This window comes from Microtus oregoni, unplaced genomic scaffold, assembly GCF_018167655.1.
Source record: "Microtus oregoni isolate MIOR12 unplaced genomic scaffold, Mior012 000001F_ref0000356, whole genome shotgun sequence".
NCBI lineage: Eukaryota > Metazoa > Chordata > Mammalia > Rodentia > Cricetidae > Microtus > Microtus oregoni.
The window spans coordinates 88406568-88429515 of NW_024543060.1; the positions used below are offsets into that span (position 1 = coordinate 88406568).

General features: G+C 38.3%; 1 protein-coding gene across 19 annotated transcripts in view; it reads right to left on the reverse strand.

Moving 5' to 3' along the window:
- Anks1b (ankyrin repeat and sterile alpha motif domain containing 1B) overlaps positions 1-22948 on the reverse strand; it is an 861781-nt gene that overhangs the window by 652810 nt on the left and 186023 nt on the right. For 18 of the 19 annotated variants that reach the window (XR_005975765.1, XM_041666261.1, XM_041666251.1 and 15 more), the window contains exon 9: positions 8487-8630. The exons of the other annotated variant lie outside the window; for it this stretch is intronic. Coding sequence is in view for 17 of the 18 variants with exons in the window: in XM_041666261.1 (XP_041522195.1) it covers positions 8487-8630 (144 nt within the window). In the remaining variant the exon portion in view is untranslated. The remainder of the gene's footprint in view (positions 1-8486; positions 8631-22948) is intronic. 19 annotated transcript variants of the gene reach the window in all.

Here is a 22948-nt window from a genome sequence, read left to right on the forward strand (position 1 = left end):
CCCAAGAGGTATAATTGTTGCTATGTGAGTAAGCCCCACACTAAGTAGAAGAAAAGTAAGTACTTATATGATCAGAAATAACCATATATTTCAACAGGGAAGAAATCATGTTGTCTTCACCTGTAGAAGCAAAATTTCAATGAAGATGGTTATTGGCACGCATGGTATGTGCTCATGAATACTACCATGTCAACAGAAACATGACAGTTGTTTAACTGATAATATCTACAATAGCGGGCAAAGTTCCTCAGAATTTTTTAAAAACATGACAGTTGGGGAATTATGGAGGACAGATATGATATTCAACTCCCGTTTTCACGGTGTAGTCAGGGCACGGGTGTCTAGATAAAAATCTTTAATATATTAGCAATTTGGTGGCAAGTCAAAACAGAAAATGTATATTCATTGTAAGAAAATGTATTGCTAATAATTATAGCTTTGTTTTTCCCTGTACTTTTTTTAAAAATAAAATAGAAATTATCAAGATGAAAATAAAAACTACACCATTGCAAGGCAAACACCCCACTGAACATAAGTACACATCCAAACACAGATGTGGGTGATTTTATGTAAATCCAATTATTTATACTGCTAGTTTGAATCTGTTTTTATTTTTTAAAAAATTGTCAATAAATAGGAAGCTGCATAATCATGTCTATGGCTACAGATACTCCATAATGGAGAGTTCCAAATTTATTTATCCAACCTCCTGTTGAGGATACAAATCTTGGTTATCATGCTAATCTATGACTATTCCATTATAAACACTGATGAAATTCTGGTATTCTGTCCACCTAATTCTCCAATTGTCTCTAAGGTAAATGCCCATGACTAAAGGAGTTAGATAAAAGAATATGTATAGTATATATTTTATCCCAATAGAATATTTACACCTCATAGCTCACCTGACCCTCCTTTAAAGACATGTACAGCTTGAATTAAGACATATATATAGATATATTGGGGTGAGTCTGTTAGGTTATAAATGGGTGTTGAAGTGGGCCAGGCCACAGTAAACTGTATGACTGGATGCCAGAAGACAATGGACCTAGACAATGGGGGGGCCACTGGGTGACAGAGTCACAGGGTGTGTGACAAGCACAGGCCACAACTGACAGGGGGATAGAAGCAGGAGCTGGACAGTTCATTCATGGAGGAACTGGACACAAAGTGTCAGAGAGGAAAGAGTAGGAATGCCAGTGAAATTTGGGAATCAGTGTGCAGAGCTATGGGCAGCCAATATTTTAGCTCCAACATCATTGGTTCTGCTATGTGACTACTTACATTTGCACAACAGCCTACAGCAGCCCTGCCATATGCGTGTTTTCTGACTCTGCATAGAAAGGCATCAGGAATAGAGGAGTGTTCCCCTTACCCCACATCCTCTCCAGCATAAGCTATCATTGGTGTTTTTGATCTTAGCCATACTGACAGGTGTAAAATGGAATCTCAGAGTTGTTTTGATTTGCATTTCCCTGATGACTAAGGATGTTGAAGATTTCCTTAAGTGTCTTTCAGTCATTTGAGATTTTTCTGTTGTGAATTCTCTGTTTAGTTCCATACCCATTTTTTAATTGGGTTATTTAGAATTTTGATGTCTAATTTCTTGAGTTCTTTATATATTTTGGAGATCAGTCCTTTGTCTGATATGGAGTTGGTGAAGATCTTTTCCCATTCAGTAGGCTGTCTTTTTGTCTTACTGACTGTGTTCTTTGCTTTACAGACGCTTCTCTCAGTTTCAGGAGGTCCCATATATTTATTGTTGCTCTCAGCGTCTGTGCTACTGGGGTTATATTTAGGAAGTGGTCTCCTGTGCCCATGCATTGAAGACTACTTGCCACTTTCTCTTCTATCTGGTTCAGTGTGGTCAGATTTATATTGAGGTCTTTAACCCATTAGAACTTGGAGTTTTGTACATGGGAATAGACATGGATCTATTTTCATTCGTCTACATGTTGATATCCAGTTATGCTAGCATCATTTGGTAAAGATGCATTCTTTTTTCTATTGTATAATTTTAGCTTCCTGTCAAAAATCACGTGTTCATAGGTGTGTGAATTAATATCTAGGTCTTCGATTTGATTCCATTGGTCAACATCTCTGTTTTTATGTCAACCACCAAGCTGTTTTCTGTAAAAGAGCTTGATGTCAGGAATGGTGATGCCTCCAGAAATTCATTTATTGTACAGGATTCTTTTGGCTATCCTGAGTTTTTTTTTTCATATGAAGTTGATTTTTGTTCCATCAAGGTCTGTGAAGAATGCAAACTTGTACAACCACTTTGATAATGAGTATGGCAGTTTCTCAGAAAATTGGGAATCAACCTACCTTAGGACCCAGCAATACCACTCTTGGGAATATACCCAAAAGATGCTCAATCATACCACAAAGATATTTGTTCAACTATGTTCATAGCAGCATTATTTGTAATAGCCAGAACCTGGAAACAACCTAGATGTTCATCAACCAAAGAATGGATAAAGAAAGTGTGGCACATCTACAAATTAGAGTACTACTCAGCAGTAAAAAACAATGACATATTGAATTTTGCATGCAAATGGATGGAATTAGAAAACACTATCCTGAGTGAGGTAACCCAGATCCAAAAAGATGAAAATGGTATGTATTCACTCATAAGTGGATACTAGCTGTAAACAAAGGACATTGACCCTATAGTTCATGATCCCAGAGAAGCTAAATAACAAGGTGAACTCTAAGAAAAACATATATAGATCCACCTGGAAAAGGGAAATAGTCAAAATCGCCTGACAAAATTGGGAACATAGGGGTGGGGGAAGAAGGTAGGGTAGAAGGGGAAGATGAGGAGAGAAGCGGGCGAGCAAGGAGAACTTGAGGGAATGGGATAGGTGAGATGGAGAAAGGACAGAGATGAGAGCAAGGAAAGAGATTTCTTAATTGAGGGAGCCATTATGGGGTCAGCAAGAAATCTGGCTCTAGAGAAATTCCCAGGAATCCACAAGGATGACCCCAGCTAAGACCCTAAGCAATAGAGGAGTGTCTGAACTGACCTTACCCTGTAGTCAGACTGATGAATATCTTAAATATCAACAGAGAACCTTCATCCAGCAACAGATGGAGTTAGAGACCCGCATTGGAGCACTGAACTGAGCTCCCAAAGGTGGGGGGGGGGGGAGTGAGAATATGAGCAAAGATGGGTACATGATAGGTTCACCCACTGAAACAGTCTACCTGACCTAACAGGAGCTCACCAACTCCAGCTGTGCTGGGAAGAAACCAGCATAGAACAAAACTAGGCCCTCTGAATGTGGTTTACAGTTGCATGGCTGGGACAGACTGAGGGGCCACTGGCAGTGGAACCAGAATTTATCCCTACTGCTTGTACTGGGAACCTATTCTCTTTGCATGGATACCTTGCTCAGCCTATATATTGTAGGGAAGGCCTTGAACCTTCCCCAAAGCAATGCACCTTACCCTCTTGAGGAGTGAATGGGGGTGGGGAGGGGGGATATGTAGAGGGAAAAGGAGGAGGGGAGGAAGTGGGAACTTGAAATGGTACATATAATGAAAAAAGATAGTTTGTTCTCTTTTTAAATTTTTTTAAAAAATGCAACAGGAAGAGTACAGAGAGGAATTGCTATCTTCAAGTACATGATGATGTTAAGAGTGGCTTCATCCAGACCAGCGAGGAACAGTGATCCACACATACAACCAAGCCCGAATGGCGACTGTAGGCATGGCAGGCATTGCTCATACTAGTTTCACACTCTCTAATGACATGCTGCTAGCCAAACTGGCTGCTGTCTGTGAAGACTTCACCAGGTATGGCCACGCCACGCTGGAAAGAGATAAGCATATGAACATCTTAGAACTGACCAGGCGGCTTCCCTCCAAGTCGTTACAGGTAAATGCCATAAAAACAGTTCCAGTGACGCTTGCTGCTCCTGGCCACCCTGCTTTATCTTAAACTGTGTCCTTCTTCAGATAGATGGTTTCACTATGAAAATCTTGTTTACGACCTTGAAGACTCTAGGGGAGCCATAGAGACACTATAGCCCGGGATACCCTGAATACCCATGTTTGAGGAAGAAATCAAGAACCCAGCAGAAGTCTTTGTACAGAATAGAAAATGAGACCGCAGTGCTTTGGGAAGAGGATTTAAGAGTCATGGAAAGCCTTGAATGCTGAGAACCCTACCCCTACTTCTAGACAGGCATGATAATTGGAAAGACCCAAGGTCAAACGAGTATCATTTGGAGACCATTAACTTTGTGAACATTGCTAGCACTTCAAAAGAGAAATGATGTCTGTGAAATCTTAGCACGCCGTACACAGTGTTAGGGGTGTAGGAATCACTGTGGTCAGCACTGCTGAGACACAGATTCGAATGTAGGCACGTTTTCCAGAAAGGGCTTCGGTGGCTTCTCTTCTACTTCACTGTCCGACTTATCTTACTGGTTTTATATAAAACTCCTGGCGGCAGCAAATCTCAGTGTTTTGTAATAATCACCTGATGTTGTTTAGGCTTCTGAACCTTCATGAGTTTAGGAGGAATTTTGTTTGCAGAGGTGCTGGTCCAGTCACAAAGAATAGCTAAAACACCGCATGATTCGCTCCCGGGTGTGGACTTGAAAGAGCCTATCATTTAGCCTGTCCGTTCCATTTTTAGTATTCGAGAAAGGAAACAAGAAAACTAAATTCTGAAATATAAGTTGGTTCAAAACCCGGACCGAAACTGAGATTTAGGCTTATGTTCTCATTTTACAAGTTAAATTATTGCTTGAGCTTAAAAACATTGTAGGATTAGATGTACGGGTAACATGGGCACTGGGGGAGTCTGCATTCTCTCCATGAAATTCAAGCTCTGGAAGCTCGACTCGATGCTTTAAACATACAATATATTTGATACATATGAGTTAGAGTCAATTAAATTAAGTAGTAGAAATATGAAATACAAGCTGTTCTGTACACTGAATATAGTCTTTACACATCTGGGCATGTAAAATGTTTAAAATGCCATTTAATGGCACCAACCACAAAGTAACCCATAGCAGATGTTAAGGAAATAGCTATTTATTAAACTTGATATGAATATACTGACTTTAATGGTCCTCAAAATATGCTGTAAATACGAAAAACATCTTCTAAATAAAATATTTTGTAGGTTGGATGCTTTCATTTTAAAAGCTCCAAGGTTATATTATTGAGAAAGTATATCTAATCATAGGTTCCTTTGGGCAAAGTACCCAAAATGGAAAGACATTAAACACCTTAATAGTTTTACAGTGAAGATTGTTTCAAGTGGCATGTTATTCCATTTCAATACATCTCATTTGATGCTTGATGGTACTCTAAAGAGTTTGAAAGCAATCCTACCGTCAGCTCCTCACAAGTGGGGACCCAGAGCTCACTACAGAGTGAGTCCTGACTAACCACCGAGTAAATGGTTATCAAGATCCCCATGCATTCTCTATTTTCTTTTTTTTTACTTTTTTATTTTTATTTTATTTATTTATTAAAAATTTCCACCTCCTCCCATCCTCCCATTTCCCTCCCACTCCCCCTCTCCCTCGCTCTCCAGTCCTAAGAGAAGTCAGGGTGCCTTGCCCTGTGGGAAGTCCAAGCCCCCCACCACATCCAGGTCTAGGAAGGTGAGCATCCAAACAGACTAGGCTCCCAAAAAGCCAGTACATGCAGTGGAATCAAAATCCGGTGTCAATATTATTGGCTTCTCAGTCTGCCCTCATTGTCAACCACATTCAGAGAGTCCAGTCTGATCACATGCTCATTCAGTCCCAGTCCAGCTGGCCTTGGTGAGCTCCCATTAGAGCATTCTCTATTTTCTAAGGCTTCTCTGAAACAGAAATACTGGCTTCTTGAATCTGTGTCTTTTCAGAGTTTATACCCCTCTGGTGATAAAGCGTTATCTCTTTCTGCTTCTGAGCAGAAATCTGGATGCTCATTGCCACCTTAGAGTAAGTCACAAAGTTTCCTTAAAGTTCTGGAATAACACCCGTCCTCTCGCCTCTTCAGAAAAAAAAAAAAAAGCTAAGAAATACTGAATAAATTAAAGATAAATCATTTTAAAATATTTAAAAGCTGAGATCTCTGGGTGGCTAAATCATATGCTCAGAACATCTTGTGTAATGGCTTGAAGATGATGCCAGTTACAAACTATATAAAGTACACACAGGACCCAAGAGATGGCTTAGTGGGTGAAGTACCCGCCATGGGAGCCTGGCAGTCTGAGTTCTAACCTGGAATCTAAATAAGGACAGAGGGAGAAAACCGACTCCTTGGAGCTGCCCTTTAACCCCCACAGTACAGTGGCATATGCATCCACACCCACTGATACTAGAACAATTTGAAATATGTATGTGTATTAGCTGTAAAACTGTACAATTCTTTCAGGTACTTTTTGAAATAAACACACACACACACACACACACACATATATATATATATATATATATATATGGCTTATTTATATGTATGTAAAGGCGAACCTATGAATAATCATACCCAGACACTCAATACGCATTCTCAAAAACTTACATGAGAAGAGCATTAGTGAGAGCCCCATTTCAGGTTTGCTAGATTAAATTCAATTTAAAAAATACTGCACCACGAGTAAATCCATATATTTAATATCGAAGCAATTAAAGCCAAATGAGAACACTTTTCAAACTAGGCATAGTAATTATAAAATATAAAAGTTAAAAAGCAAACAATCAAATCAGGTAATAGTTTTAATACAATAACATGGGGTAATAGTACCAACACAAAGTCATGATGTTTACACACTAGGAAAGCAGGAATAAGTGAGCTCTGAAAGTAATTCCAAAACATAAGGATGAAATATAATAAGAGGGATGTGTTATTGCTCATAGGACAGTTTAGGAAAACTAGGTATTAACAGGCAAAATCCAATTTAGAATAGTATTTGTAATTGAAGTTAAAAATAATTCTAAAAGCAATAAATTAAAGGAAAAATAGCTTCGAAAAGTTTAATGAATTTTATATTAAAAATCCACACAATGTACTTGTGCACATGCATGCAAATTAAGACAACAGAGGAGCTGACGATTAGGAATACTGCGTGATGAATGGAACTACTGGAATATTAGTATCTAGAACATCTAAGAAACTTACTGAAGCAATACCAGTCTTCGCAGACAAATAGCCAAAGAAAAATCCAACATTTAAAAGTTGTAAATCAGGAAAAAAGTTAGTACTAATACTTAAAAAATAGAAAATACTCAGAGCAATCATTAGTAAAGTGTTGGGTAACCAGATATAATCATGGTATTAATGATTTGAGGGTCAGAGCGTTAATTTAATGGCTCTGTAACTTTATTTTAGGAGTCCTACTTTTTAAGGTATACAACCCAATTTTTAAAAACATATTTTTACAAAGACTTGAACTTTAATAAAAATGGGCAAAGATGTCCATTATTATAAATCTGTTAATCAGGTTAGGATATTCATAAAACGAAAATGTGTGCTTTTTTCCTTCCTCTTCACGCACATAAACATAGGTATAGATTTTTATCCTGTGCAAGACATGTCTGCTGGCTCAACACTATTCTGACTACAAGAACCTCGCTGCTATGATTCACAGATACTGAACACCCAAGAACTGATTTTCCCTCTTCACAGAACTCACAGCCCATTACTTATTAATATCAGATATTACAAATTCCTATGGAGAAATTTTTAAATACTATATATCAAGTTGAATAAATATTTAGCTTTCCACATCAATTCTTATGGGATTTAGAAGACTACGGCCGAACTCTGTGACATAACCATGAGGAAAACAGTGGTTTCCAGACACAGGTGCAAAACATAAAAATTATATTTGTGATATACATTTTTTAGACAAAGTGATTTTGTCTTTCCTAGACTTCTTTTCTACTTATTTTCAACACAGTTGTTCTTCTTTTAGCATTATCTTCATCTGTATAAAGTTTATCTCATCTCATATAGAAATATTTCAGCTTCAAATTTCCTAACTCTATTATTTGATTTGGGAAAATTAGGGCCCATAAAAAAATAAGGATGATTTAATAAATAATAAAATGTTTACAAATATATAATCAATATTTTAAGTGCTCTGTCTCATTTTTAAAACTTTCCAGTAAGACATAGGATATATTCATATTATTCCATAATGCTTCCATGGTGCTAAGAAATTATAGATCATTACTGATGTTTTTAAAACAGCGTAAAACAGCCTCCTCTAATGACAGCTTTACATTGCACCATACTATTTGTTTAAAATATTATTTTTAATGGAATATGTATAAATCAGTAACATTAAAATGTATAGGAAAAACTGAACATCACAAACAAAATTAAAAATCATAAAAATTGTGAAAATTCCCTATATGCTGCACTGATACACACAGGAAACTAACTAAATACATTTCTGAAAGGAAAAGATGGAATCACAAAAAAAAATATTCTACCATCTTACATTTACCTTAAGAGAAGCAAACCTTTACCTGTGCAAGCATGGGAAAGCCAAGGTTCCTACATCCGTTACAAGGAGTTAGTGCTTCCCAAAGTCCTGTGGGCCCACAAGTGTTTGGATCCTCCTCCTCTTCTTCCACTTCTCCTGGTGACAAATTTATTGTAGATGAAGTTCTCTGAAACCAAATTTATATATATTATACCAATATATTATATCAATGTTACTTATATGTCATAACATCAATGAAATCACAATTGACACGCTTGCATACCTTAGCAAGCCGGCTGCCTTCTAGGCTTAGTTATCAGACCTTGCCATCTTGCATTTTGGCCTTACTAGGCCAAAAATACATATAGTTCAATTAAAGTTCAAAAGTGAAGAAGGTGGGTAAGAAAGACACAAACGAATGAAGTTTGCAATGGGAAACAGGACATGGTAATGACCCAAGAAAATGTGTGAACAGCAACGAATGAGAAAAACCTTATGGTGCGTCAAGAATCTAAGCTTGGTCATAGAATAAAGGGAAGTGTAAAAAGGAGGCTAATATGAAATGGTTGAATGAAATAGGAATTATTGTAAGAAATCCTTTAAGGAGGCCACCCAAAGCAAGCCCCACAAAGTATTTATGATGCGTGTGACAGGAATAAATAATACTTTAAAATTTCACCAGTAGATTACATGCCGCTTACCCTCTCCATCTCCCAAATCCTACTAAAGTGACTGCAACGGGTTTATACGTTGCTTAAAACGATGAGACAAAGGCAACGAGATCAACAGAAGCAGATGAGCAGTGTGAAGAACACGTGTGGACAATGACGGGCAACTCAACTAGAGACAGGGAGGGATTAGCTAGGAAGGAGACCTTGAAAGAAAAGTGATTGCATGGTTGAGTCGTTGGAGAGATTGACAGCTCGTGAAGCTGTGAGAGGATGGCTTGAAACAGGATATAATCTCCGTGTCAGGAGGGCTATACCCCAAGCCCAACTTCTCAAGAAGGGAGCTGGGTTAACAGCTATCTCTTTGTAGTAAAGGAAGACCCACAGCTTTCCAGAAGTGCCTCATAATCCACGATAGCTAGGTTTATACTTCCTAGGGAGAGGACAAGAGTATGCTTGGCTGTAGACACTAATTTACCATGGTCTGAATATGGTTTATCACCTCCCCAAACTCATGTTGTAGTTCAATGCCCACTGTGCAGTATTAAGAGGGTTGAAATTTTATCCACACATGGAGTCTGGAGGTGGGGCCTTGGAAAGGCAAATAGACAGGGTCGTTAAGGTAGAGCCCTCTGACTGAACACTGGTGGATTTGCCAGCGAGAAGACCATCACCAGATACGGCATCTCAACCTTAAGCCACTAAAAATGAGCCAATATATATCTCCCTTCTTTAAACGTTATCTAGCCCATGTTACTGGGCAACTAGTAACAGAAAAGGAACTAGCAACCTTCCTGAGAAAGATTATCTGTGACAAACAATAAGGAAATGGTAAAGTTGATATTGTTATCAATACTGTGAACTGTCCAATCATAAAACATTTCTTAATGTTTCAGCTACATAGAAACAAGGGTTGTCATCGATTTGAAGAAACTGATTTTTAATTGCATTTTCCTCGGGGGGATAAAGATATCCATGAAACAAGAACAGAAGAATACCATCGAATACATGCATTCGCAAATAAACCCATATGTAGATACATACACATAAGTACAAACTCACACTGCAGAGAGAAGAACTGGAAAACCTGATGAAATTTCAAAACAGATAGAACACAAAAAGAAACTAGAAATTAGGAAAACTAGGGGATTTTTTGAAAGGCCCAAAACTTAACAATGTGAGTTTTATAATCATTAGAAAGAGAATATAGATAAGAAGATCAAGGAAATGACAGATGAAACTTTTCAGGAATTAACTAAAAAGTCTATTACCAAAGACCCCGCTAAATGCTCAATGGACTTGATTTTAAAAATATATATAAATCTTAAAAAATAACAACAAATGCTGGCTTGAACATGGGGAAAGGGGAAGAGTTATTCACTGTTAGTGGAGTGTAAACTGAGGCAGCCACTATGTAAGTCAGTGGGGGAGGTTCCTCACAAAGCTAGATCAGGTCTACCGTAAGTTCTGGCTGACTGTTCCACTCTTGGGCGTATACCCAAAGGACTCTATATCCTACTAGAGAAATATTTGCTTAGCCACACTCATTGCTGCTCTATTTACAAAAGCCAGGAAATGGAAACATCCTAGATGCCCATTGATGGATGAATGAACAATGTAACTGTTATACTTTACATAATAGAATATCATTTAGATGTTAAAATGAAATTATTAAATTTTCAAGTAAATGGATGGAGCTGGAAATATTCAGTCTGGGGAAAATAAAATCCAGAGCCAGAAAAATGAATGTTATATATTTTCTCTCATTTATAGACAATGGCATTGAATCTTTAGATGTTTGTGTTTCATTTGAAATACACAGAGGTCAGTAAGGGATCTTGGAGGAACTTTTAAGGGAGGGGAGATAGAAAGAGTGGCATAAAGGGGGAAAGATGAATAACAGAACAGAAAGGATTAAATGGGGTGTGGGGAGGGAAGGCAGGATAGAGAAGGAGACAATAGAGGCTTCAGTCCTAGTGATTAGCTTTCATAGTGCTATATGGTACTATGCATACTACCAGAGAAGAAAATTAAACATCAGTTTTACCCAACTGTGAGCCCTGTGGGTTAAAATAATAACCTGCTTGATAAGTTACGCCCACTGGTACAATATTGACATGACAGTAATGGAAGTAACCAAGCACTTTCTCAAGATGTTTAAGACCTCATTCACAAGACGGAACTATACTTGGCACCATTATCAGAACTAGAAACCTGTGGATAGATAGATCATAGACAGGCCCTAGGGAAGAACCTACCATTCTTTTAAGTGGATATAGTATTTAACTAACTCCTAGTGTCTTATTATTTTACCTGTAGATCAGTGCATCTCTCGGACATCATCGTCAGAGCTTCTTTTTGCAGTAGATGGTAACTAACACAGAGACCCACAAGTCATCACAATGAAGAGAATTAGCACTGAACAGTGCTCATCTCTACATGGTACTTCTATAACACAGGCCATCTTCCCAAGGTTCGGGATTTTTTAAATTAAAAAATTAAACTTTGTGAAGGTCTTCAGAATGCAGTATCCAGGGTGATACTGACGGACCATGGTTGTTAGGGTTGAGCAAAGACATTGGATTGTATAGTTAAAACTATTCTTCTCTTCCCGCTATAAATGGAACTGATTTTTCTGCACCCACATTTTAGTTCCCCCTTTATCGATTGCCAATAACTAGGAAATAGAACAATTAAACATTCTCTTAATTTTTTATTGCCTCACATTGTTATGAAAACTTGTTATGTGGCTTGTATCATCATGGGACCATTTTCTGTTAATTATTCTATTCACGAAGCAATTGTTGAGGCAAACACTATTTATTTTTCTTGCTTTATAAACAAGAAAACCAAGGCAAAGAGAACTTGAGTAAAACCCAAAGTCACAAAACTGGCAAGTGCCGATAGATAGATAGATAGATAGATAGATAGATAGATAGATAGATGATAGACCGATTGATAGATACATAAATAAGTAAAAAGTTTAATCCCAACTGCCAGCTGGAAGACCTTCTCTCACCTCTTTATACATAATCCTGTAAACAGTAAGTAATTAAAGAACTAGGCTGTACTTTAAACAAAATATGCACACGAACTTTCTCACTCTGAAGACCAAACCCTCTACCTTGTGAAGTCGAAAACATTAATCTAATGCGTGGAACTAGAAAAAAAAAAACATCATCCTGAATGAAATAAGTCAGACCCAGAAAAACAAACATAGCATACATGGATGCTACCTGTTAAACCATTGATAAGCATGCTCTAATCTGTATAACCACAGAGGTTAGATAGAGAGTAATGAACTAGAGGGAGAAAGGTGCATCTCCCTAGGAAGGGGAAATAGAATATATAGATGTGAATGGATGGAGGAAAGGGAGACTGTGATTAGAGAAACAAACAGCGACCGGAAGTAAGATGGGGTGAGGAAGGAGATACAAAGAGGGACAGCAAAACTGAGGGCCATTTGAGGGGTCATATGGAAATCTAATACAGTACATGCTTTCTATGATAGATACATATATGAAGGTGCTCTCAATTAAATCTCCAAATAATGGAGGAGACAGAGCACCAGCTTGACATCTCTGGTCACCAAATGAAGCTTCCAGTGCCGGGAATGGGTTACATCTAACTGAGTTGTTGGCCAAAGGGGTACTATGGAAACTCGCAAACAAATCAGGTTATTGCCAAGGCTCTCGCCAAACTGATGGTGAAGTCCTCTTACTGAAGACAACACCTACACAGCTCACTGAACATGAAGAAGTTGAACCTGTGCCTCCCAAAAACCCTCACCACTAAGGACTAGTGTTCATGGTACCAGAGGAGAAACGTGAACACCAACCCAGCTACAAACCCTTCAGTGCACAAGAATGGCCTGCCTGCAAGATCTGCTGGTGCAATAGTGGCACAAAGCTTGTGGGAGCAACCAACCAACATCTGATTTGAGTTAAGACCCACTCTAGAAGATGCAGCCCATGTCCAATTCTGCTTGGGTGGGCAACAACCTGAAACTAAATGGGCCAGGGATCTAGGGGGAAAATAGATACTACTGTTTGCTAAAGAGACGTGGCAATAAACATTTGCTATAATTATATATCCAAGCCTTGTTCAATCATCATCACTGTTCTTCCTGCAGTGGATGTGAACAAATACAGAGACCCATAGCCAGACCATCTGCAGAGAAGCAAAGAACTCGGAACACTCAGCCCTGAAGGAGATATGTCTCCATCAAATCCCTCACCTTGAAAGCTCAGAGCACTCAGTGGAAGAGGAGGTGGAAACAGTATAAAGGAAAAATGGGATGGAGGACATCAAGGACCCAAGGACTTCTAGACACAACAGGGATGGCAGGCATATGAACTCACAGAGACTGTGACAGCATGCATAGGGTCTGCATAGGTCTGCACTAGAAGGGGTTCTAGAGCTGAGAGGAGTAGACACATGTTCCCATCCCTAAAGTTGATAGCCACTTGCAAATAAATAAGTTTTCTCAAGGGAGAATCATGAGAGAAACAAACCAGTCTTAAAGACAGACCCCCACGCCTGAAAATACACACGACAAAATGAACTTGACGGTATCTTTGGGATTATTTGTCTCTTTATGTTAAGTCAGGGCATTTCCCCCTATCTTATAGGTCTTTTGCATATTTAGTATGGCTTCCTGCTTGGGGTTTTTAGTGGGACTCCTAGTGTGTGGACATGTGTGTCTCTATCTAGATGCATGTCTTATGCTTTCTCTTTGGTTCTTTTTCTTGTTTTTGTCATATCCCATTGTTTGTTTATAATGATCTTATTATTAATCTTTAGATGACTGTTGGTTTTCTATCAAAGACAGAAGGAGTATGAACCAAGGTGGGAGGGCAGGTGTTGGGGAACTGGAAGGAGTAGAGGGAGGCAAAACTTAATCATAATATACTGTATGAAAAAAATCTTTCAAATAAAATAAAAATAACTTTAATCTAATAGGAACTTCTTGCACACACACACACACAAGATGAGTTAAGAAGTTCAAAGTCATCTGCCTCACCAGTTCACGATTAGTTTATTGGTTTGGCCATCAACAGGGATCCCTCATGCCACTATAAAATGTTGCATAATCAGCTAAAAATCTGTCACTATTCATAGATCAACATTTCACCACATTGATTATTTTTGGGTGCTGCAATATAATATATTATAATCAATTATACAGTCAACTTCTTCCCCATATATCTTCCTCATCCCTGTTCATATGTCTTCAATTATTTCCCGATGAATAATAGGCGAATTATTCAATTTATCTTAAAAGTTCTTTAATCAGATTATTCTTTAGCTTTTTTTTTCCTCAGGACTGGAATTGAGTTTAGAGTTCTTATTTGCTGAGCAAGTATTCCTCCACGAAACTACCACTTCCAGACTCCTTTTTTAAAATTAAAAAAAAAATGTATTGCTTTTCCTGTCTATTATCTGCTGTTTGTTAGCAACTTAGCATTCCTAGATGGCTTGGATTCTTTCGCTTCTCTTTTATTTACATTTTTATAGAGTATATTTTAATATTTTCCCCTTCCCTGAATTCCTCCAAGATCCTTCCCATCTCTCTGCACAGCCAACTTCAGGGTTTCACTAAGTGCCCAGGCTGGCCTCAAACCCATGTCATAACTAGCTGGGGTTACAAATCAAGCACCAATCCCCTCCTTTGGCGTTAGCATTCATTCCATTCTAGCCCAGGCTACAGTCAGGAAGAATTGTTTAGCTTGGCCTGATCATGCTCCACACTTTTATCCACGCCTTCCACCTTACTTCTCTATTCAGTATATAGCAGGATTTAAAATTACAGCTTCTGTCATTAGACAGTTCTAGATTCAAGTTCAAACTGTACCATTTTCAGGAGATCTGACTATTCTCAGCCTTGCTTGACTTATTCATAAAACAAAAAATAACACCCAACAGTTCTTTTTCCTCATAATCAGATGAGGCAATAGATAACAGAGTGCTTGAAATATAATAACATTTCAATAAATATTAACTATTATTTTAGCTAGTATTTTCTTATAACCCCACTGATTCCAATGTAGCTCAGATTTTGCCCTTTATGTAAAATGTTCCAGATTTCTCACAAACAGAAATTACACCACTCTGTTCTGCATGTCTGTTCTTCCTTATGCAAACATGTGTATTGTGGGGTTTCACAGACACCTTGAAATAAGAAACGGCACAGCGCCAGAATGCATTGGCTTCTTTGAAGTCAAACAAGAACACGTTAAGTCCTAGCTCTGTGCCTCCCAAGCTAAATGGCTTTGAGTAAATACTTGATCCTATTATTAAACCTCAGTAACCTTGCTTGCCAATGTAGATACAATAAGAATTCCTTTTGTAGGGCTTTATCAGGATAGAATTACTTCCCTGACTAGCATGTAAAATAGTCACCACTGATAGCTTCATCATCATTATCAGGGACGAGTCGTAAGTGCACACAGTATGTTCCAGCCTTTACACACATGCACAAGGGCGGCTAACTCCCCTGTTTAATTTTAATTTATTTAAAATACAGCACAGCCTTCCTCGTTTCTGCATCATGTACAATGTGTTGTACATAATAAACTTAATAAATATTTATTAAGTAAAGTACTGGATGAATGAACTATTATTCTAATTTTCCTACCTAGAAATTTTATTAAGGGTTGTACATAATTGTATCACAAATACCATGACTGATATTTCAGTTTTATTTTATGTTAACCATTACAAGTGGCTATACTGGAAATAAGGAAACAATAGTGGTTGAGCACTGCCCTCTAAAGTCAGGATAGAAATCTGCTATGTAAAAGTGTATTGTGAAAAAAATAAGGTTTTTAGTAATTCTTTGAGAATTTGATATAACATTTTGATCCTATTTACTCCCCAGTTCCTCTCAGATTCACACCCTCCTCTCTACCCCTGACTTTGTGTCTCCCTTCTTTTTAAGAACAGATTCTATAACAGCAAATGCCCTCGTCCTTTGGTTTTTCTCAGTCTTGCACGCTCCTCTCCTGAGATCCTCTCTAGCCTTAGCGAGGGTCGTCAATGGACTAATTGGGGTCGCGCATCTCATGCGAAATTGATCCCTGCACTTTGACCAGAGGCAACTTCAAGAAGCAGCCTCCATCTGCTGCAAAACCAAGTTTCTTTGATGAGGGATGACAGCTCCACTGATCTGTGGACAGAAGGAGAGGAATTCGGAATGCAGTTGATTATACCGGTGTAGGAACGTAGACGCTTCTCCTCCGGGTTCCACATCCTTAGTGGCCTCGAGGAAATGACTACGTTTACATTGCCAGGCATGAATGTCCTCCTAGTGAGTGGCTAGGACTGTTTGAGGTGAGTAAAAGGTACCTTGGAAAGTCTTTTATCAAACTAAATAAACACTTCAATATATATGTCAAAGAAACCATATGAACACACATCGAAGCAGAAGGAGTCTTTGTTTCCCTGCAAACTGGCATCATCTTATAACAGAGGAGGTCTTACATGGACTTGTTATTGTTTATCAATTGGAAAGAGGGCAGCAGTTATATAATAGCATGGCATGTCACAATATTTTATTTTATGCTGTTTCAAAGTGGGCAATAAGAGACTTGGTGAAAGCTATACGGACGGAGAGCAACCACCGCCTTAAAAAGGCAGCAGGCACGTTTATCTCCAATACAGCCCTGAGAAACAGATAGCAAGCCATGGGTTAAGAATGTTACAACATTAAATGCAAAGTTTTCATCATCAAAACATGGAGCATCTGCTTACAGTTCCCTGAAAATTACTCTGAATGGCCACCTACACTAGCCTTTCCCATGACCGTGACTGTGCGTGCCCAGGCTAGGGACAGTCACAATGCTACAATGATTACATCCTCTGAAAAACAAAATTGCTCCCCGATTCATTTGAAGTTAGCCATAAATCCTTAACCACAATTAAATCTGCAAGAAACAAAAACAGAGGAGGAAAATCAAGCCTATAAGGTTCACTGGGTCTACATCCTAGCAATCATGAGCCAAATGATATTGCTGTGTTTTGTGATTACTCAAACTTAGGACCAACTGTATTTCATACTTATTGGAAATTACTTCATGTGCAGTAGCTATGAAAGAATAAATTAGGAAGAGCTAGTCTCTTTTATAGAAAATGCTCAATTCCAACATATTTACTCCACTTGCTGTTTACATAGCTGAGATCTTTTGCCAAGCCACTTGGGAAACTTCAAAAATATACTTACTTTGCTATTTAATTTGAATACAAAGGATTTATATGTTGTTGTTATCTCTTAAAACTTTATTCAGTCTGACTTTGGCTTGATAATTTATTTCAAACAGGGAAAAAAATCAGATTTATATACAATATGCAAAAGCTAATTTCAAAATTGCTAAGGCTATTTTAGAAACGTCAGTGAAACTTTAGTTTTTAGTAAGACTACATAGAAGGATAAGTATGTAATTTTTGAAAGCAAAATTATCCTTCATGATATGCCATTTCATTTGAGTACACATTATTTTGCTAAAGATTTATGATGTTCCTAAAATCAGGTTTCTTAAGGCATTATTTGCATGCATAAACATGCTCTCTGTTTTAAACTGTGCTCATGCACAGTCTCCCCAGTCCAGCTGTGGAAAGCCTCCATCATCCCTACCAGTATTCCTCTACCTAAAGCACAAGTGGGTTTGTCTTTTTTCAAACCTCACAAAAAATAGAATAATAAGGTACACATTCTATGTGAACTTCTTTCCTTCAACTTATTTTTAAGATAGATTCACCTCTATGTATTTACATATCAGTAGGAAATTCCTATTTATTAACTATCATCATCGTCATCATTATCATCATCATCATCATTTTGTGGATCTGGGGATTGAACCCAAGGACCTTATGCAGGCTGGATAATCACCAGCTACATCTCCAGGCCACCTCATAAGTGCTTTGTAATATAAAATAGTACAAATTTTGTTTACATAATCAGCTACCAAGCATTTATGATGTTTTTAGCTTGGGAATGCCATGAAATCACATAATACATGAGTTTAAAGGACAAGACTGTGTACCATGATTGAAAGAACAGTAGATTTGAAATTATAAATCAATCTCTCAAGTTAAATATATATATATGTATATATATTCAGATTCTATGTTTATTAAGTAGATTGAAATTATAAATCAATCTTTTAAAGTTAATATATATTCACATTCTATTATTAAGTTGTTTTTATAATCTGTAAAAGAAAAGGAAATGGGGAATTGATGTAATTACATTTTAATTTAAAAGCAGATTAATTTAATCTTTACACCAGAGTTAGTTTAGACTCACCACTCAGACTTAAGCTTCCTTAATAGATCAGCAAGATCTCACCAATGGGCTGGTGGTAATGGATAATTCTTGACACTGGCTGAGCTCTGGGAATTTTTATAATAACATTTCCCTGGTATTGTTCTTTCCAAGGAGGTTCTTCTTTACCTGTCTTCATGAGTTTTTCACTCTATGTCTGTGGAGGTTAATATTCTGTTACAATTTAAAGAGAACTTTAGGCAGCTTCCAGCCCTTCTTCTCTGTGTAGCTTCTTCATTTACAATCTTCTGCCTTAATATCATATTGTGTTAGCCTGCCTCAAACAATATTTACAACCTAGTGAAACTATATTGCCATCTTGGATTCCCCCTTCCACTCTTTGGGATATTATATCTATGCAGAAAGCAGGGGTGTCTGGCAGGTCTGTCCACAGTCTCTTCAATTATTGTTCACAGCCTTGTCTTTCAGTGAAGTTCAATAATGGATGTTTTATTTTTTTTCCAGTATTCTGGTAGTTTTGATAAGGAGCTGTTCTATGCCATTATCACTCTATGTAAGTCTGGCATGAATATTTTTTTTCAAATAAGACATATTATTTATACCTCTGTCTCTGGTGGACAGCTCTCTCCATTGCTTGCATTCTGCTGGCTGGGTCATTTCTTCTATTTTGAACAAATCCTTTAATTATGTTAATATCAACTTCCTTCTTACTGTACCTGCACTTTATCGCTTGAAATTACTCATTTCCTTTCAGAGTCAAGCTTTTTGCCAGTTTTCCAATCTCTAGAAAAATTAGTCACCTCTCATAAAGTGTTTGTTCAGTTGTTTTTGCACCAATGATGCACATACTAATATATCCAAAACTAGGGAGCGGGTGTGTCTCTGACTCTTTTGCCTGCTCTGGGGACTCTTTTCCTCCTACTGGGTTGCCTTCTCCAGCCTTGATAGGAGGGCTTTGCCTTGTCTTATTGTATCTTGCTTATCCTGTTTGGTTGTTGTCTCTTGAAGACCTGATTTTTTTTTCTGAAGAGGAAATGGAAGGGGAGTGGATCCAAGAAGAGGGAAGTGAGGTGGTTTGGGAAGAGTGGAGGGAGGGGAAACTGTGGTTGGAATGTACTGTATAAGAGAAGAATCTCTTTTCTATAAAAAAATGAAAAATGGAAGCAGCAAATAAAACCTTCTTTTTCAACAGCAACAAAGTATCATATTAACAGGAACATAATTTCACTACCACTCCAAAGAAATGTATTTAAAATTATGTTATCTATATCTACCACTTTAAACAAATTGATTTACATTTCTTAACTGTTCATTGATCAAGAACAGATAAGGACAAACAGTCTACATTATAAAGTCACATCTAGACCTCATTTTGCAGAAAGGACTCTACACACACAATGCTCAAGGTTTGCTTGTTCTGTGTCAACACTTCATTTAGATGCAATCCAAACCCACAATGAATAGAAGATTTGGTGGCAGCATCGCTTGTGAATCCTCTCCCTGCTACTGAGAGAGACGACAAGGAGAAAGGCACCAGCGCCATGAGTCTCAGAGACAAGACCGGCCGAGCATGACTGACAACTCTTTCCCCTCTCTGGATAATCTGCTGGCTAGAGACAAGATGGAAAGCAGATCTTAGGACATCAATCCACTTTCTCCGCAGATCCCTGGCTCTCGGAATGAAGCACAGTTAAAGATGCAGCTCCTGGTTCTAGCTGTGTGTCTGTCCAGTAATTACTCAATTATAAAGCTACTGTTTGTAAGCTTAAAACTAAGGATTGAAGACAGAGAAACAGGAAATGTAGCAGGATCCCTGAACTGGAAGTGTAGAAGGGCACACACATACAGCTAGATAGTAAAACTAGACCCATTTGAAACTAATTAGAGACAAAACAGGGTGCTGGAGAACACCATGTTCTTGCGTTTGAGTACCAGTCCTTCAGGAAATATGTGGTGATTTTGTTTGTGTTTTAATAAATTAAGCTTGCCTGAAGATCAGAGTGTGGAGCTAGCCCCACCAGTTAGACATCGAGGCCACGCAGTGGCAGCACACAACTTTTAGTCCCAGCATTCAGGGGACAGAGGCAGAAGGCTCTCTATAAGTTCAAGGGCACCCTGGGCTACATGAGATTGAATTGGTCTAAAAAGAAAAAAAGAAAAGAAAACAGAGACAAAAAGTGTTGGCTCACATCTGTAATCCCAGCACTAGGGAGGTGGAGATGGGAAGGGATATGGCTGGGTCGGGAGAGGAATATAAGGCAGGAGGAGACCGGAGCTCAGGCATTCTGTCTGCGGACTAGTAGAGACAGGATCGTCCATTCAGTCTGAGGATTTCGTAGAGGAAAGAAGTAGTGGCTGCCTGCTCTGCTTCTCTGATCTTTCAGCTTTCACCCTCAATATCTGACTCTGGATGTTTATTACTAAGACCAATTAGAATCTGCGCTACAGAGACAGAGTTCTACGCAGAGAGGGAAAGGAGGATGAGAAGGAAGCTGGAGGATCACTGCACACAGCAGTAGAATGGGATGGGAAGGAGGGTGGATGATCACCGTGCACGGCAGTAGAATGGGAATGAGAAGGAAGGTGGATGATCACTGCGCACAGCAGTAGAATGGGATGGGAAGGAAGGTGGATGATCACTGCGCACAGCAGTAGAATGGGATGGGAAGGAAGGTGGATGATCACTGCGCACAGCAGTAGAATGGGATGGGAAGGAAGCTGGAGGATGACTGCGCACAGCAGTAGAATGGGATGGGAAGGAAGCTGGAGGATCACCGTGCACAGCAGTAGAATGGAATAAGAAGGAAGCTGGAGGATGACTGCGCACAGCAGTAGAATGGGATGGCTGTGCCGACAAGATCTATAGAGGAAGGCAAGAAGGAGAAAGGCAGAAAGACCATCTCAGGGCTCTGCCTCCAGTGTCCAACAGATTCTTAAAGGTACTGAACACATGTCAAGGCACAATTTCTCTCTCTAGTGGTGCTCCACTAGAAAAGAAACCAGAGCGCTCCAGAGCTGTGTGCAAAGCCTTCCGGGCCACTTGCTCTCTGAATTCCCTAAGTATGGGTGGTCCGGTCAACTGACTGCATCCTTTTGAACTATGTGCTAGATGGTAGAAGGATGATTCTTTCTATCATTTGTGTAGCCCGAAGTTCTAGGAAATTAATATGCACATATTCTTTGCTGGACGACTCGTAGCTCTCCTTGTTTTCTGCTTCCATTTAGGCAACTGTAATATAGAAATGTCCTTGGTGTTACCATATGTATAAATATGTATGAATACATGTGCACATGTATGTATTGTACTGAAAAACAGAAAAGAACAGGCATGCTTAATGAGGTACTTGAAGATTTTCAATATTCCTATAATAAAAATTGTACTACAAAACACTATTACATAACAATGCATTCTTTGCCATTTCCATAATTATATTTATAATTTTTCTCCTTCTTGGGAGGCAATAGCTATTCAGTTATGTGAAAGTAAAATTTAGAACAACAAAGTATAGGATTGAAATATGCAGATGTTAACTAAACTTCAACAAGTGAATAAAAGTTGAAATATTTTACACTAAAAAGTACATGAACACAAGTTAGACAGTAAATCTGTGAGGTCAGCAGGAAACTGGCAACTCCGGGCTATAATAAAACCAAACAGATATAGTAAGAAAATAAGTTGAAGATTTTTGAGCAGTCTGTTTTAATATTAATGCAGCCAAGGGAAGGTTCAGGGCGTAGAGCTCCTGCAAACTGTGAAACAGATGGTTCATACTAACGATTTGAGACTTTTGGGTGACTTCGACAATTTGCATTTTTGGCTAGAAGAAATGACACATTAAGGATGGTTGTCAATTTTTTTCTAAAGTGGAGTAACATATTACGATGGAACTTAAGAAATCGTGTAGCTATAATTTTTATTTCTCCCAGCTCATACACAGTCAGGCTGAGCTAATCCGGAGTGCAGTGCTCAGGTAAAGATAAATGCATAAACACAACTAGAACGCGGATCACAACTTGATTAGAACATTACTTGGGAAATTAATAATAGCAGGGATAAATAATATTTTCAAACATTTAAATATACCATGACTCATTCACAAAAAGAAGATTGGAAGAGCCTTTCAGAATACATTTGATGTCAGTTAAGAAATCCGATCTCTGCAGAAGGTATTTTGCTGTCCTTGTTTGTCTAATAAAATATCCGCTTTTTTGTTTTCCAGTGAAGCGAAGTTGAATGATTATAAAGAATGTATGAGGCTCCTAACGTGATACACATTAATTTGAATATTAATGCGCAAAAATTACAAAATAAAATAAAGGTTGTATGTTTCTATTAGGAATCATCCGGTTCCGTGGTCTTAGCTTATATTTGTGTTCCATACACAGATTTTCAGTAATTTTCTAATCCAAAAGTATGTTCAGCTACGCCACTGATCTCGGGAGCATTGTGGTGTGGACCCTAGGAAAAAGGAAGGGGACCTGGGTGTAAGCTTATGAAACAAAACTTACACATCGGTCTTTATGTCAAGGTCCAACTTTGGCCAGAGAGATTCC